Source organism: Humulus lupulus, chromosome 1 (genome assembly GCF_963169125.1).
Source record: "Humulus lupulus chromosome 1, drHumLupu1.1, whole genome shotgun sequence".
Classification (NCBI taxonomy): Eukaryota; Viridiplantae; Streptophyta; class Magnoliopsida; order Rosales; family Cannabaceae; genus Humulus; species Humulus lupulus.
In genome coordinates this window covers 24,713,423-24,731,790 of record NC_084793.1, presented here as the reverse complement: position 1 = coordinate 24,731,790, position 18,368 = coordinate 24,713,423, and the positions used below count along the sequence as shown (strand labels likewise).

Sequence of the window (18,368 nt, the reverse complement as noted above, 5' to 3'; positions counted from 1 at the left end):
AATAGAGTTCCTAAGTCTAAAAGTAAAGTTTCACCTTATGAGATCTTGAAAAATAGGCAGCCTAACCTGTCTTATTTTAGAACTTGGGGTTGTCTGGCTTATGTTCGTATTCCTGATCCTAAGAGAATTAAACTAGCAAGTAGAGCCTATGAATGTGTATTTATCGGATATGCAATGAATAGTAAGGCATATAGGTTCTATGATTTAAATGCGCATGTTATTGTGGAATCAAATGATGCTGATTTTTATGAACATAGATTCCCTTTTAAATTGAGAAATAGTGGGGGCGCATCTACTAGCAACATTCCTGTGATTAGGAATAATGAACATATTGAGGATAGAGAATCAGAACCTAGGAGAAGTAAGAGAACTAGAGTTGCTAAAGATTATGGTTCTGATTTCTATGTCTATACATTAGAGGAGGATCCTGCTAACCTCCAAGAAGCCTTGTGCTCTCTAGATGCTGACCTCTGGCAAGAAGCAATAAATGATGAGATGGAGTCTCTTGAGTCTAACAAAATGTGGCACTTAGTTGATTTACCTCCTGGTTGTAAGCCTATAGGTTGTAAGTGGATCTTGAAAAAGAAATTGAAACCCGATGGTACTGTTGAAAAATACAAAGCTCGTTTGGTAGCCAAGGGTTTTAGGCAGAGAGAAAACATAGATTTCTTTGACACCTTTTCACCTGTTACGAGAATAACATCCATTAGAGTTTTGATTTCCCTAGCTGCAATTCACAATCTAGTTGTTCACCAAATGGATGTTAAGACTGCTTTTTTGAATGGTGAATTAGAAGAAGAAATCTATATGGATCAACCGGAAGGGTTTGTGATCCATGGCCAACATAAGGTTTGCAAGTTAGATAAATCTCTGTATGGTCTTAAGCAGGCACCTAAGCAATGGCATGAGAAATTTGACAATTTAGTTATCTCACATGGATTTAAAGTAAATGAAAGTGACAAATGCATCTTTTATAAATCTGATAATGACATTTGCACTATTGTATGTCTATATGTGGATGACTTGCTCATATTTGGTTCGAATATCCATGCTGTGAATGTTGTGAAATCTCTGTTGTGTGCTAACTTTGATATGAAGGACCTCGGAGAAGCGAATGTAATCCTTGGTATTAAGATTACTAGGTCAGAAAAGGGAATTTCTTTGGATCAATCTCACTATATTGAGAAGATTCTAAAGAAATACAATTACTTTGATTGTAAACTTGCTTGCACACCATATGATCCAAGTGTAAAGTTATTTAAGAACATTGGTGACGGTGTAAGACAATCTGAATATGCGAGCATCATTGGCAGTCTTCGATATGCCACTGATTGTACTAGACCCGACATTGCCTATGTCGTGGGATTATTGTGTAGGTTTACTAGCAGACCTAGTATAGAGCATTGGCATGCTATTGAAAGGGTCATGAGATACCTAAAGAGAACCATGAACCTTGGATTACATTATCAGAAGTTTCCAGCTGTTCTCGAAGGTTATAGTGATGCAGATTGGAACTCTCTGTCTGATGACTCCAAAGCAACAAGTGGCTATATCTTTAGTATAGCTGGTGGAGCTGTCTCCTGGAAATCTAAGAAACAGACTATTTTGGCACAGTCCACCATGGAGTCTGAAATGATAGCACTAGCTACAGCTAGTGAAGAAGCAGGTTGGCTGAGAAGCCTGCTAGCTGAGATCCCTTTATGGGAAAAACCGATACCAGCTGTGTTGATCCACTGCGATAGTACCGCGGCTATTGCAAAAATTCAGAACCGTTATTACAATGGTAAGAGACGACAGATACGTCGTAAGCATAGTACTGTTAGAGAGTTTCTCTCAACAGGAGCTATTAGAGTGGATCATGTACGCACTGATGATAACCTAGCAGATCCTTTGACGAAAGGATTAGCTAGAGAGAAAGTCCTTAAAACATCGAAGGGAATGGGACTATTGCCTTTAGAATGATGAATCACTCATGATGGTAACCCAACCTAAAGACTGGAGATCCCAAGAACTAGGTTCAATGGGTAATAACAAGTTGTGAAGTGATATGAGTTGAATCATGCTATTTCCATTAAAGCAAATAGAAGCATGAATTCCTGAAGCGATGAGAGGATGAGTTAATAGAAACTCTTAATGAGATCTATACTCTATGTGGAGTGGAGTACCGAGCTACAGGAGTACTCTTGATAGACTCACCTATGTGAATGTGGAAGTGGGGCCGCTTCCTATGGAATTTGGGCAAAATTTCTAGAGCATTCACTATACTGGGATAGACGTGCATGGCCATTAACGCACGGGCTTTTTTGATTACACCCTTGAAAGGTTGGTGCGTGGTACAATGTTAGAAATAGAGTTCAAGACTACGTGTCACTCTAGTATAATCTAAATCGTATTCACTACGCAAATGTTCAAATCGAAAGATATATTTGTTTATGCACAATCTTATAGATTCTGAAATTGCTCGAGAAAATATTTTTAAAAATTCAAGTGGGGGATTGTTGGAACCTTTTAAATGAATTATTAAAAAGTGATACATTAGAGTTGTGTGTGATATGGGAAAAGTCCCACATGGATTTGGAACACTCTTCATAGAGTGTATATATATTGCAAATGCAATGACTTGGGGTGTGCCCCAAGGGGTACCCAGTTTTGTGCGAATGGGTGAGGACTCACACACTTGACCACCACACGCGCCGCCGCCGCCGTCCGTCCGACCGAGCTGGCTGGGTGGTGTGGTGTGGTGTGGTGTCGTTTTTAAGTTTTATTTTTTTTAACATTTAAATTTTAAACATTCACTTTAATAAAACAAAAAACGGTTTTTATTTTAATTAAGATAAACGTTTTAGCCATTTAATCCTCCTCTGATTTATTAGAAAAACGTTTTTAGACGTTTTGGGGATTTTTCTGTGTATAAGTAAGATAAAACCATTTTGGAAATAAGAGATACAAACAGAGAGCTCCCTTTGTTCTTACTGGGTTCTGGGTTCTACGAGAATTTTCTGAGAGCAATTTTTTATAAAGGGTGTACAAGAACGATCCTCTCGGTGCAGGGAAGATTCGTACAGAGGCTGTTTTATCCTGGAGACGGCGTGGTTGATAGACTGCCGTGCACACTTGGGGCAGAGCCGCGAAACGTCTTAAAGAGAGCGACTTTGTCCGCGACTCAGCCAGAAAATATTGTTCGGTAATTTCGTTCCATTTTATTTTGCTTTTGTGGAATATCACAAACCCATTTAAATCACTAACCTTAATTGACTTATCTATGATCTTTCCATACTAAAAAAAATGGGTTAGAGACAAATATGAGCCTTGACCCGACTTTCTACTGCGGAAGTGAAGCTCAACATCAACGTTGATGATGGAGGACCAAGTAATGTGTGTGGCGGCGATCTGGCTTCTCCAAAGTCAGGTGGTGGTGATGGTTGCTGTAGAGAAAATAAGAGAGAGTTTGCGTGGGTGGCGGGGTTCTTGGGTCTCCAAAGTGCAGCGGCCATGGGTGGTTGCCGACGAGAAAGATGAACTGGTTTTGGCAAGGAAAGTGAAAGAAAAAGAGAAGTAGAAAATGGGTCTGGTTTTGGCAAGGAAGCGGAGGAATGAGAAGTCGTATAAATGGATTAAAGAATTAATGTTAACCCAAAAATGGGAAACAAAAAAACTACCGTAAAAATGTAAAAGAAGTTGAAATTACGGTATCCCTAAATTAATACCACACGATCCTAGCGAACATTAAATATCCAAAGTGGACAGCTACAACAAAAATGTAATAATTAAATATATATATGCCAACTCAAAAAAAAAAAAATTGGCGAAATTATCAATGTAGCACAAAAAATAGACATAAAAGCAACATTAATTAGTTTAGAAAATTTCTCAATTAAATATCCTATTATTAATTCTTATCCAAATATAGAAAAGTTAGTATCGTAATCCAAAATTTGACATTAAATGGATTTCATATAAATTCGTAACCACAAAAACACAGTTGTTTCCGGTAGCGTCATGGGAGTGGGGTATGGTCTCTCTTTGGCATTACCTTCAACAAACTACTCCACCTGTCTCACTTCTCCAACCTTCTAGACTCTTTGATCACTCTCTCCCTGCTTCCGACGACTCCTTTTTCTCCACCCTCCCACTCCCATGGCCTCCCTCGTCTCGCATTTCACCATTGAACAACCTCTCCAACTCCAATGGCGACTACTCTCTTCTCTGCCTCGCATTCTTCTATGTCACCATGGCACCTCAACAACAAGAGCCATGCTACTTCTTCAACCAAAAATCGTTTTTGCAACAATACCCAATTCTCTTTTTCTCCATCTTCCAAACCCTGTTCAAGAAAACCTCTCAGATTCTCAATTAAAGCCGAGACAGACAACAAACCCACTTCTTCTTCTACTACTGCTGTTTCTGAGATGGAAAGCAGCGAAAGCAGTACTGATATCAAGAAGAGTGAAGAAGTTGAGAGTGGTAAAGAAGAGGCTAAAACTAGAGGTGAAGAAGAGCAAGAGAAGGATTGGAAAACGGACGAGGAGTTCAAGAAGTTCATGGGGAATCCTTCCATTGAAGCGGCCATAAAGTTGGAGAAGAAAAGGGCGGATAGGAAGCTCAAGGAGCTTGACAGGGAAAACAGTGGTAACCCACTTGTAGCTTTCTTTAACAGAATTGTACGTGATAGCTTGAATAAAGAGAAAGAGAGATTGGAGCAAGCTGAGGGGACCTTTAAAGCTCTTGACCTCAACAAGGTACTTGCTTTAGCTCCAAGTATTTTTCTTTCAAAAGGGTATTAGCTAAATATTAATGATTCAGTCGTTTGATTATTTTAGGAATTATTTGTACTATTTGTTTTATAAAGCTTGGTTAGGTTGGATTGTATTAGATTCAGAAATATGAGAATAGTAAAGTCTATTCCTGACAAAAACAAAAAAGATTAAGAAATATGAAAAAGAAATTTTTTATTGAAGAACTAATGAGATGATCATTTGAAAATAATAAATTAGGAGAAAAAAAACGGATCGAAAGGTGTAATTTTTTTCTTCACAATTGATATACACAAATATTGGATTGGAACTAAGTTATGTCATGTTAGGTGAATTAATTAGGCTGTTGGATTAATATTTTTAATGTTCACTCTAAAGATATAGCAAAATCAATCCAATCTTACTTTGAAACATGACATTTAAGCTTTATAGCTTGTTGCTTCATAACATTACCATTTTATATTGATAATTTGTTGCGGTAAATATATGTAAAGAACAAAACCATGTGCTGTTCCTTTACTATGTTTAACTTGATATTGCAGTTGAAGAGCTGTTTTGGGTTTGATACATTTTTTGCTACTGATGTTCGGAGATTTGGAGATGGGGGCATTTTTATTGGGAATTTGAGGAAACCCATTGAAGAGGTCATTCCTAAATTGGAGAAAAAGCTCTCTGAGGCAGCTGGAAGGGATGTAGTTGTGTGGTTCATGGAGGAAAAAGCAAATGACATCACAAAACAGGTACTCATACACTCACTTATGTTTCTAAGTTTTGCTCTACTTCTTATGTTGTATTCGTCCTCAAATATCATAGATGTATCTGTTTTTGTTCTTTCTTGCTTTCCTCCTTTTATTAGTGAAGATTCTCATTTCTTGTTCTCGTGTTTACTTAGGCATGTGTAGTTCAGCCCAAAGCAGAAATTGATCTTCAGTTTGAGTTAACCAAGCTCAGTACTCCTTGGGGTTACATTAGTGCAATAGCCTTATGTGTTACAACTTTTGGGACAATAGCTTTGATGAGTGGCTTTTTCCTGAAACCTGATGCTACATGGGATGACTACATTTCAGATGTTGTGCCTCTCTTTGGTGGCTTCATTTCCATTTTGGGAGTTTCTGAGGTATGTTATTATTATTATCTCCTATGCTTTGATGAGATATGTTTTGCCTTCTAACAAGTTTGTCTTATGCAGATAGCTACAAGATTAACAGCAGCTCGTTATGGTGTAAAACTGAGCCCATCTTTTCTTGTACCATCGAATTGGACAGGGTGTTTGGGAGTGATGAATAACTATGAATCACTGCTACCAAACAAGAAAGCTCTTTTTGATATTCCAGTGGCACGCACTGCTAGTGCATATTTGACATCACTGGCGCTTGCTGTTGCAGCTTTTGTGGCCGATGGCAGTTTCAATGGGGGTGATAATGCATTGTATGCCACTTATCAAACTATGAAAGAATTCATATATTACCGAAAGCCTCATACTTCATTTACTTTGCTGTTGAGTATAGCTTAGCTAGGCCATCATTTGAACTCCTCTTGTTCTTCTTCTCTTCTCTTGCAGATACATAAGGCCTCAGTTCTTCTATAACAACCCATTGCTTTCATTTATCCAATTTGTTGTCGGGCCTTACACAGATGACCTTGGAAATGTATTACCATACGCAGTAGAAGGTGTTGGAGTTCCTGTGGATCCCCTGGCCTTTGCTGGACTTTTAGGTTAGTACTTAAAAAGTATGGACTTAGCATAACCCATCTATAATGATCAGTCATGAAATGCCTCTCCTGACCATTTTTATGCAGGAATGGTGGTGACATCTCTTAACCTGTTGCCTTGTGGAAGGCTCGAAGGAGGTCGCATAGCGCAGGCCATGTTCGGAAGAAGTACAGCCACGCTGCTCTCTTTTGCTACCTCGCTTCTGCTCGGCATTGGAGGGTTGAGTGGAAGTGTTCTCTGCTTGGCTTGGGGTCTATTTGCAACGTTTTTTCGAGGTGGTGAAGAGCTACCCGCCAAAGACGAAATCACACCCTTGGAAGATGACAGGTACGCTTGGGGATTGGTGCTTGGCCTCATCTGTTTCCTCACTCTTTTCCCTAATGGAGGGGGCACATTCTCAAGCTCCTTCTTCAGTGGACCCTTTTTCAGGGGTGATATGTAGATACTTTAATTTGTATAGAGTATATAGAACCAGCCAATGTTTTCAATATTCAAGTGTATAATAGTTTCTGTATTTATCTATAATACACTCATCTATTGTATAGTTTTCCTTTGCATGACTAATTTGTAAAGGTGAAAGAAAGCCATTTGATCTTAAAAAAGAAAAGACCAACGGCATATGAATATGTTTGCAAATGAAAGTACAAGATGAATAATCAAATACTGTTTAAATTTAGCAAAAAACTGAGTTAATGCTTATTTAATTCAATATTTATAAATTGTAATAATTTAATATTTATTGAGAATATACAAATATTTATTTTTCATGTTTTTAATTGTCCAAATTATAAGAATAAAATTTATAGTAATCAATAAATCATATTAATTAGTTATAATATTAAAATATGAAATTTATTATAATATCAAATATAACATATTGTAATACTTTTTGACACTCCATTAAAGTTGCATCTAGTGATTAACTAGAATTAATTTGTGACTAAGATAATGTTTGATCGAAAAAAAAAAAGAATGAAATGGAAAAAAATCAAATTTTATTCAATTTTTGTGGTTTGGTTTCAATTGAAGACGTTATAAACTAATTCCAATTTTTTCTCTATTTTAGTGAAACACAAGAAGTCATTATTTTGTTAATGGCTCTAAATTTCATTCTATTCAATCTCTAATTTTATTATCATTCATATTTTATAGTGACTGTATTCATTGCTGACAACTAAACTAAAACGTACCCTAAAATCTAAAGCAAGTCAAAGTATTACAAATAATGCATATGGGGCACTAGCATTACTCTCACAATAATATATATTTGGATTTGCAACCTTAAATATCTATCATCAAAATCCCAGCCTTATTAGAAAGACATGGGACATGATGTTTTTGTTATATTATTGTTGTTGGAATGATATCATTACACTTTCCATATAAACCATTTGACTTTGTTGGGGTCAAAGATAAGAAGAGGCCATTATCATTGGAGTGTCAAAAAAATTACAATCTTGGGGGTAACAAGCAATCCCATGAATAATCACTTCTAATATTATTAAAATATAAAATATACTTTGATACATAAATGAGTAGATTGTTTGACATTTCAACAATCACTTTCAATGTTATTAAAATACAAAATAAATGAGTAGAGTGTTTCCCATATGGATTTTTAGTAAGGAGGAATAATATCGCTACTATTGGTACCCAACATTATAATCAAAACTCATACAATCTAATTTAATAATAAAATCGAGTATCATTCACCAATATTGTATCATTCACCAATATTGTATCATTCACTTTATGTTTTGTTGTTCACTGTAGGTTGCCTAATAGCAACATTCTTGGTAGATATAAACATTCTCTCATTTATACTAAATTATTATTATTCGAATAAATGAGAGTATAAAATAGTGTCTAAACCAGGCGTGATTAGCATCCCAAAGAAAAACTCTGTTTTCTCTACTGAAAAACCCATAGCCAGAGGCCATGAAACTCAGAGTGAGATCCCATTGAGATCCAAAGAGACCCTCAGAATCGAGGTCTTTGATGCTTCTTCTCTTCTCCAATTCAAGGACGTCATTGCTCAGTCAATTTCATCATCATCATCATCTTCTTCTTTCTCTCCGCCTCTTCCTCAACTGGAACGACGAGCTCTTCGCTTCTTCTCCTCACGATTCGCTTCACTCCCTAGGTATCGTTTCTGGTGACCTGATTCTCTATTCCGTTGTCCCTGAATCTCCATTTCCTAATTCGGAGTTTACTGTGATGATGGAGAACCGAAGCAATATCGATGGTGGGCCGACTCCCCTGAATGAGAAGTTTCTGGTGAATAATCTCGATTCTACTCTTGATGGTAATGAATCCGATATGGTTAATGGGGAGGGTTCAAATTTCTATATGTGTGAAGGGGAAGAGGGTTTTGGGATTGAAAGTTTGGAAACTGAGAGCAAGTATGTAGGTAGCGTGGGGAGTAAGTTTCATGATCACAAACTAATGGTGATTGCAGTTCATTCAGTTCTTTTAGAATCTGGGCTTCTTAGGTTCGACTCGGTTTCGGGTACTCGGGTTGATAAATTTTCTGGTCTCGACAATTGGAAGCCTTTCATGGCATTTTCACCTCAGTTTCACTATACCCTGCCTGAGATTCTGAGCAAAAATGAAGATTCTACTTCACATGTGATTGAAACAGTTGTTTTGAAGTTTCAGATCATGGGGCGTTTTGTCATTGTTTTTGGGTCTTTAACTAGTGGTGGTCTAAGATCAGAAACGTACCGGTTATGTTTAGATCAACATAATTTTGTGTCGAGTATTGGTGATTCTGAAAGACAAGTTTACGAGTTCTGGAAAATGGTGAAGGACAAGCTTGTGTCTCCTCTGTTGATTGATCTTTGTGCAGAGGCAGGATTGCCCTCTCCACCATGTTTCATGGGACTCCCGTCTGAGCTTCAAATGAAGATTTTGGAGTTGCTTCCGGCTGCCCAAATCGCTAAAATGGGGTGTGTAAGCAAGGAACTGTACTACGTGTCAAGCAACAATGATTTGTGGAAGAATAAGTTTGAGGAGAAGTTTGGAATTGAGATAGGATTAGAAGTGGAAGTAGTCTCCCATTGGAAGAAGACATTTACTAGTAAGAGAAAGGAGGAAGAGGAGAGGAGAATTGGACTGATTCCATTTTACTTTTCCTTTTTTTGAAGTTCATGACAGTTTCTGTGTTCGTGCTCATCGTCTCACATTTGGAAGATCAGGTGAGCTTTTCTCAGCCAGAGGACCTTTTCATTTTCTGGGCTAAGCTAGTGTGCTCTATATTGCTTTTAGTTTTGGTGTCCATGTTTGTCAATATATAGAAATATAGAAGCCTTTTTTTGGTTGCAAGTTCTTGCTCAAATGAAAGTTTTAGCTAGCAAAGGTTTTACTTTCAATCATTTGTGGATTGTATATATTATGTTGTTATTCTTGCTTAGATAGCAACGTTGGTATAGGTCTAGACTTATTTTAAATGTTTATGTTTGTCTATATAGAAGCGTTTTTGGTTGTAAGTTATTTCTCGAATGGAAGATTTCAAGTAAGCAAAGGTTTTGCTTTCAAACATTGTAGGTAGTTTTCTTGTATGTGTATCTCTGCCATTGTATGACATTAAATTATAGTCCATATTGGTATAAGATCTAAACTGATTTTCTTCTACCATTTGACTTTTTGAATCCAATTTGTTGTGATGGCCAATTTTTGGCTCAAAAAATTCAGCTTCCTTAAATAATATTGAATTCATGTACAGAAACTGTCATTAATTTAATAAATGTTGCATATATTATTGTTTTGACAAAAAACCATATTGTTGCAATACAAAGTAGAATTTTTTCAAATCAAGTCAAATTCATTATTTGTCTAAAAAGTACACGTTTGGTTAGTAACAACAATGTTACACTCACATAGCACAGGAACACAAGAAATATGTACCTAAGGACATATAAGTGTCAAACTCCAAAAAGAACAAATAGTAATTTGAGACAAAATAGAAAGTATCACAATCTTAACATTCTTTTCCGAGTAATGCTACACACAAAATTATATATAATATTTATAAACAATAATTTTTAATTAAATTCAGCTCTGTATATTTTCAACTGTCTATCATGAATAAAAATCTGATGTTCTGTTGAACCGTTTTTTTTTTGTTTTTATTTTTATTATCATTATTAATAAATAAAATAATAATAATAATAATAAAAGAAAAATAAAAGAATCAGTTTGGGGTGAATGAGAAAAAGTGGAAAAAATATCTCCACTATTCTCTCCATTTTCTCACTTCCCATTTTGACCACTCTTCACCCTCTCTATTTTCTTTTTACTTTAACTTAAATATTAAGTCTACATTATTCAAAAAAAAAAAAATATTAAGTCTACAAAAGAGTAGAACAAAATCAGACAGAAAAGAGAAGAGAAGAAAGAGAGGAGAAGAAAAGAGAAAATTGATATTTTGCATCACGAAAGAAACAGAGAAAAAAATCCTCAAGGTTTCACAGGTAAATATCTATCCCTAAATTTGTATTTCTTCTTCTTCCTAAGCCCTTTCTTGCTCCATGATGGAATGCATTCATTCTTTTCTCTTCATCTAAAATTGACGGATGCACTCATCTAAAAAATCTATGGGATGCACTCATTCTACTACAAATCTATGGATGCACTCATCCAAAATTTTATGGAATGCACTCATTCCATTACAAATCTATGGAATGCACTCATTCCGCTACAAATATACTGAATGCACTCATTCTGCTCTAAATCTATAGAATGCATACATTTTGTCCTTAATTTTTTGTTAGACTGTTATGTTGTCAAAGTTATCACAAAATCCTAATTTTGATGAAAAAAAAACCGTTAAACAAAATTAATCGGCTTATCAAAGAAATTGTCTAAAATAAATTTCTTATTGGCTTATTGCCTAATCATAGGCTTTGTAAAGCCAAATTACAAAAGTTGCAACAACTAAAATGCCATATATTCATATGGATATATAACCGTATGTGTATATGATAACATTGGTCAAAGAAAAAATAATAAGAAAGATTATCATGATTCACAAAAAAAAAAAAGAATCGTGATATACATATATGTATACACATATTAAGGAAAGATGAATACGAATATACACATACAAATCTATGAAAAGATTTATACTGTTATAATCTAAAGTCCACCAAAGTTGTGCGTTTTGATAGTGTCCAACAGAAAAACTGTGTTTCTCCAAAGCCCAAATAGAATTGTGGCAAATGTAAAAAGAAAAAAAATAAAAAAAAAACATTTTGCCCAAATATGGTTTCAAGGTTTCAAAGCCCATTGTCTCTATCCAATTTAGACATGGAATACCCATGCATATACACATTCATATACAATATGAATTATATATATATATGTGTGTGTGGGGGAGTATGAATACCTATTTCAAGGAAAATCATGATTATATGCAATAACACTTTAACGGAATATATATACATAAATATATGTATGTGTGTATACAAAGCATGTACAGTGTATTTATTATATGTATATACGTATATGAGTGTTAGAAATGAAACAAATGCAGTAACGTGATGTGGGTTGTTGAACCTTAAATATATAGTCTAAAGTGAACAATATATATAGCAGTCCGTGTTATGCGTATGCATTTCACAATATCATAGCATCATAAATATAAATATTTGACCTGATCTACATATTTAAGAACGTACCACAATGGACAAAATCGAAAATAAATGGAGGTCACAATTAAATTTTCGTCGTCTCCTGAACATAAGAGATTAAAAAAAGAATTTTTTTGATCATTTATGGTATAAAACAATCAAGGAGAATAAACATACTTATTCAAATATGTGCTTCACTTGTGTTTCTCAAATTTAGAGAACTTTGAATAATACATTATGTTGAGTATGGTGGAACGTTTAAATAAGTAAAAGATGATATCTTTAAATCCTAAATTCAAATTAGATTGTAGAATATAAAATAATTATATTATCTTATAAATATCTATACAGTTAGATTTTATCTCAAAATTTTAAATTCAAAGTTAAAAATAAAATTTGAATTTTAAAATAATGATATTATCTGATATAAAATTTTTAGATTATTCCCCACAAATTTTGGAATAATCATTTAAAATATTGGTCAAATAATATCTTTATATATAAAAATAAATTATTGATAAAAAATATATATATAAAGAGATTTCAAGACATAAAATTGTCACAAAAATGACCAAATTATAAAACCATATGAAATGGTATGAAATTTCCAGATCCCAAATGAGCTCATTAAATCATTTGAAATGGTAAAATACATTTTAAATGGTATCTCAAAGAGGTCATTTACCTCACTAAAATCCCAAAAAGAGGTCTTTTACCTCAAAAATTCAAAAGTGCACTAAAGTAAATACAAAACCATATAAAATGGTATTTTTTTTTATAAAAAAAAAAAGTCTTTCGCCTCAAAATTCAAAAAAAAAAAAAAAATTTCAAAGCATCTCTAAAATAAGAGTACCCAAATTTCAAAGTAAGGTTGTCAATCTCAAAATTTCTAAAATATCAAATGTCTGAACTACGTTTGACTTGATTCCTCTAAAAGATACGTAGGCAACTTAGTCGCTAAAATTAAGTGCAGTCACATGAACCACAAATTCCTAAAAAAAATTCTCAAATATCAAACACAATTCTCAAAATTCCATAAAAGGTCCTTCACCACGGAATTTATTTTTCTACACTTCCAAAACACTAAATAATTCTATGATATGGTCATCTACCGGAGTTTTATAAATCTCTAAAAATACCATGAATTCCTACGAATGGTCATTTACCGGAATTTTTCTACTCATTTTCCAAAATATCCATCTAGAACTACAAGTGACTTGATCATTCATAAAGAAGGTATGTAGGCAGCTCAGTCAGTCAAATTTACTGAGTGCAGTTGCAATTCCAAATTCCTCAAAATTTTCCCAAAATTACACAAGTACTTAATATCATCATAATTGGAATTAAAAGGTTTTCCTTTAAAGAAAAAGGGTAGTAATCTTATAATCTTGGATGGGTCGAACTCAAATTAATAAACTCTTATGCTATAAAATTGGCATAGGCGAAAATGTGTTTGGCATTAATTTTAACATATTAAATTTTAAAATTTTGTTCAATATGATTTTTGGCACACCCGGTGGGACCCATTCTCCTTTTCATCTCCAACTATGATGGCTATTCTTGAACTTAAAATTTTTTTTGGTGCTAATTGTGTTTATCGTTTTTAGGAAAAATGGCGCCACAAGTGACAATTTACTTCCACAAGTTACCAACGACCTCTTCTAACCAAGGAGAGAAAAAGAATCGCTTCCTGGCGGCATTCTCTATTGATCGGGTACCCATTTCATATAGCGTACCCAAACCTGCAGAGGATAAGAAGAAATCTACACCAGCTAGAAAGGCTGGAAAAGGAAAAGTTGTGAAGGATGTCTCTAAGACTCGGCAAGCCTTGAGAGGCAAAGCTGCGCAAGGCTTCAAAAAGAGGCAAACCCGATCAATGAAGAGATCCATTTCAAAGGTTGGTAAGGCGGAAGAGAAGCCAACAACCAAAGGTTGTTCCATAACCACACAGAAGGAATGGGGGCAGGAGTGTATCATGATCGGTTCCATCCCGATTTTCTTGCCCATTGTCGCTTCGGTGATGGTTATTGCTGCAAAGGAAACTGAAGCAAAGCCGGTTTCACGAACACTAGGCGGCAGGAAGGCAACAAGAGCGGGAAAGGAACAAGAGACAAGAAGGCAATAACAATATCACCCTCGCCAAATCCTCTTGAAACACGGGAATTGATAAGGGATGGGCTGATCAAGCCTGCGATCGTGATACATGCCAGACATCAAGGCCAACAGAGGGTATCCGTTGAGGACAGTGAACACCCATTATTACGTCTAAGACTAAATGAAGGGTGTACAGTGTCTCCTACCCTCTCAAAGAAGGCTAGAAGTGACAATGTAAGATCTCCCAAAGCAAACCCTAATCCGTTCCTAAGACAACATGGTGACTGGGTGTTCCTTCAGGGATATTGACCAAAAAGAGTCACTTCAAATATCGAGCCTACACCCTATACAGGACTCGTAACTCGATCGAGAGCCCGTGTCATGCGTTCAACTCCCGTTCAAGAATCTGTGAACCCCCTTGCTCAGGAAGAGAGGAGTGGCATATCTGAACATTCTCTAAAAGATACTCTTTGTGCCAAACAAAGTAAGGAGGTGTCGGATGATCTCATTACTCAATTCGAAGCACTAACAATTGGCAATGACAAAAATATGCCAGTGTTAGTAACTGGGACAATCATTAGTGAAGAGAAAGTCCTGGAACTTCAAAGACTATTGGGCGAGAGGGATGAAGAAGTAGCCTGACTCTCAACACAATTAGCTCAGCAAGTTAACATGAGACAAAAAGAGAGTGATATCGGGCAAAATTCATCATCTTCAGCACCGCCCGTAGGCAATACACAACTGTCACTGTCTGGTGTGCAACCACAACTAGCCGGTGTTCAACCACAACAAGACTTAAAGGCTTTTATCATGGAGAGTATTCGAGAATACCAAGCTGCGACAAGCATGCCTATTCTGGGATATCATAAGCCATACCCGGCTTACTATGACAAAATCCTGTTTCCACCAAACTACGTCAGACAAAAGTTTGATGGAATTAACGGTTCTCCTCACGAGCATTTGGCATATTTCACTTCTGCATGTGGTGAATCTGCCAAATCAGACGCACTGTTGATTAGACAATTTGTGCAGTAGCTAAAAGAGGCAGCGTTTACCTGGTACACTCAACTACCCCCAGGATCCATAAATACCTGGGATGACATGCAAAAAGCATTTCTGGCCCAGTTTGTGAGTTCAAAAAAGACCATAAGCATCCATGATCTGGTGGAAACGAAGCAACGAGCCAGTGAAAATTCCAATGAATTCATAACGAGATGGAGAAATCTTAATCTTCAATGTCCAGAAAGGTTATCGGAACAAGCTGCGGTTTCAATGTGTGCTAGAAACCTCAACCCTGAGGTGGCTACCTTCGTGAGCAGAGTAGAGCCAAAAACTTTCAACGAGCTTGTCTCAAAGGCGTGCAATGTCGAAATACAAATTGCTCGGCAGAAGGCTGGCAGACCCTGCCCAAGATTCAACAATAAAAAGCCATTGAAGAAGAGTGAATCAATGGCCACTTTTGTCAATACTGGCAATAACAAGGACCAAGGGAAGGCACGAGAGCCACAAAATAAATTGACTCTCGAAGAGAGAAAGGAGGTCAAATACTCATTTGATGATGATGATGTTGACCAAATTTTTGACGAGCTGTTAAAAGCTAAGGCAATAAGACTGCCCGAGCCTAAACGACCCAATGAAGTAAATATGACAAATGACCCAAATTATTGTCGGTATCATCGAATTATGAGCCATCCACTGACGGATTGCTACATCCTCAAAAATATTATCGAAGGCATGATCAAGAGAAAGGAAATCGAAATTGACTCTTCTCTTGGAAAAGCGGCGACAAATACGACTTCCTTAGCGGAAAATGACCAATTACCAAACGATCCTACACAAAAGGACGTAATTTCTGTGGCATTTGAAGTTGATAAGGAAGTTACAATAGTTCAAGCTCACTCAGACATGCCAAAGCCAGGAAATCCAAATGTTCCTACTTTGTATGAGCTCATGACAGAGCCCAATCTAGAAATTTGGGATGATTGGTATGACATTGAAGAGGATTCGGAAAGTACATGGAAAACGTGTACTCGAAAAAAGTCCACAAAAATTAAAAGTCCATCTCGGAATTCATCTGGAAATTCCGGAGTCAAATTTTGGAGTAGACCACAGACAAAGAATCACAAGAATAAGAGAAGGGCTGGAAAGCAAAAAGTTTTTTTAAAAGGAAATGGGATTGAACAACCAAAACGAAATCTAGTAACTCTGGAGGAGTTTTTACCAGAAGAGTTACGGAAAAAGATGGTTGTTGGTGACGACAGTGTATCAGATTGCTGCATGGGTTTACTGGCAGAAGAAGGTCATGAATCTACCTCGTCAGAAAATGAAAAGGAGGTAGATGAAATTACCTTGCAAGATATGCGGCGTAAAATTGTCGCAAAGAAGGAAAAAGAAGCGAAAGAGCTTGAAAAAGCTAAACAAGACCTTCAAAAGCCTTCATCTTTGACCAATAAAGAATTCATTAATGACGGTCGAAGAGACAAAAGCACTGGTGAAAACGAAATGACGCGAGCAAAATATGGCATATTGGCTCATCTAAAGCGCATCCCTGCTCTCTTGAGTGTTCACGATGCATTGCAAATGTCTCATGAGCATAGAAATGCGTTTGCTGTTGCATTGACAAGTCCAGAATTTTATACGGAGAAGATAGAGCCAATAAAACCTACATCACTCGAGACACATACTTCTTGTATGGCATGCATTACCTTTGATGATAAGGATCGTCAGTTGGGAGCCGCCTTGCATAATAGGCCTCTTTACGTGACAGTAACCACAAGTATTTTTACAGTAACCACTAGGTCTCCAACTGAAAAATATCGGAATTTAACTTTCTTGTTGAATGCCCCAGCTACCTGAGCTTGGTAAATTTCGAGCTTTTGTTGAACATCAAGTTGTCTTTCATCTAATGCTTCAAGCTCAGCTAGACGGACATGCACATTTTCATCTGGGGTCGTTAGTTGAGTAGCAATTCTTAATGAAGGTATTTGAACCTCCAAAGGTAAAACTGCTTCAGACCCAAACACCAAGTTATAAGGTGTACAACCAGTCGTAGTTCTTACAGTGGTTCTATAATCCCACAAAGCTTCTGGGAGGCGTTCGTGCCAGTCCCTCTTATTCTTTGTCATTGTCTTCTTCATGATTTTGCATAACACCTTATTAAATGCTTCTGCTTCACCATTTGAAGATGGGTTATAACTAGCTGAAAAACTGTGCATGAATTTGTACTTGTCCATCAATTTGACCATTGCCTTACATTTGAAATAAATGGCATTGTCAGAGATAATTTTTAAAGGAACCCCGTATCGATAAATTACATGAGTCCTTATAAAATCCGCGACATCCTCTGCTCGTACTTCTTTTAACAGTATAGCTTCGGCCCATTTGGAGAAGTAATTTGTAATGGCTAGGGTGTATTTGTGGGCTTTGGAAGAAGGTGGTGTAAAGGAACCAATAACGTCCATTCCCCATGTTTTGAAAGGCCCTGACAGTATAGAAGGATGGAGTGGTTGAGGGGGTTGGTGGATGAGATCTCCATGCAATTGGCATAACTTACAGCATTTGGCAAAATTAATCGTGTCTTGAACCATAGTAGGCCAATAGTAACCCAACCGCTTTAATTGAGCTGACAGTTTTGGGCCAGCTTGGTGCGCACCATATGTACCAGCATGAGTTTCTTGAAGTGCATGTGACGCCTCTTCTTTTGAAAGACATCTTAGCAACATCCCATCAAAAGAACGCATATACAATGTGTCGTTGAGGAAGACAAGAGCTCTTCTTTTTACATCCACTCTTCTTTTCAAGTCTTCTGGCGAGACTCCTTTTTCGATATAGTTAATAATTGGTTGGCGCCAGTCATTGTCGTTTGTATTTTCAAGGACTGTTACCAAATTTATGGTACTTATTTCTTCTTTCCGATCTATGATTTCGGGTAACAAATGGCGTTCTCCTATTGTAATTTGAACATCCCTTTCACTAGGAAGCGTTAGTGATACAGCTAATTTAGCTAAAGCATCAGCTTTGCCATTTTTTGACCTAGGGACATGCTTTAACGTGATATTTTGGAATTGAGCAATCAAATGCTTGACCTTCTCATGATAAGGAATTAAAGCCTCGTGCTTGATTGCAAATTCACCATTAATTTGTTTGATAATCAGAAGAGAATCGCCAAATACTTCC

The 18,368-nt window shown here is 36.4% G+C and overlaps 2 protein-coding genes across 2 annotated transcripts; both read left to right on the top strand.

Annotated features, from left to right (window-relative positions):
• The first annotated feature begins 4,005 nt into the window (after window positions 1-4,005).
• LOC133789274 (probable zinc metallopeptidase EGY3, chloroplastic) lies at window positions 4,006-7,109 on the top strand. Its single transcript, XM_062227052.1, has 6 exons — window positions 4,006-4,739; window positions 5,297-5,494; window positions 5,647-5,871; window positions 5,944-6,182; window positions 6,316-6,470; window positions 6,555-7,109. The coding sequence occupies exons 1-6, from the start codon at window positions 4,188-4,190 to the stop codon at window positions 6,908-6,910; spliced, it is 1,725 nt and encodes a 574-aa protein (XP_062083036.1). The 5' UTR covers window positions 4,006-4,187; the 3' UTR covers window positions 6,911-7,109.
• A 1,239-nt stretch (window positions 7,110-8,348) lies between these two features.
• Window positions 8,349-10,056, top strand: LOC133818663 (F-box protein SKIP22-like). The gene has a single exon (XM_062251711.1). The coding sequence runs from the start codon at window positions 8,467-8,469 to the stop codon at window positions 9,610-9,612; it is 1,146 nt and encodes a 381-aa protein (XP_062107695.1). The 5' UTR covers window positions 8,349-8,466; the 3' UTR covers window positions 9,613-10,056.
• Window positions 10,057-18,368: the final 8,312 nt, after the last annotated feature.

What these genes read in the sequence shown, in the direction of transcription:
- LOC133789274 (XM_062227052.1), top strand. Translation starts at nt 4,188, where the DNA reads ATGGCGACTACTCTCTTCTCTGCCTCGCATTCTTCTATGTCACCATGG. An exon ending in CAAATGACATCACAAAACAG is followed by an intron (nt 5,495 to 5,646) that starts GTACTCATACAC and finishes GTGTTTACTTAG; the next exon opens with GCATGTGTAGTTCAGCCCAA. An exon ending in GGCCTTTGCTGGACTTTTAG is followed by an intron (nt 6,471 to 6,554) that starts GTTAGTACTTAA and finishes ATTTTTATGCAG; the next exon opens with GAATGGTGGTGACATCTCTT.
- LOC133818663 (XM_062251711.1), top strand. Translation starts at nt 8,467, where the DNA reads ATGCTTCTTCTCTTCTCCAATTCAAGGACGTCATTGCTCAGTCAATTT.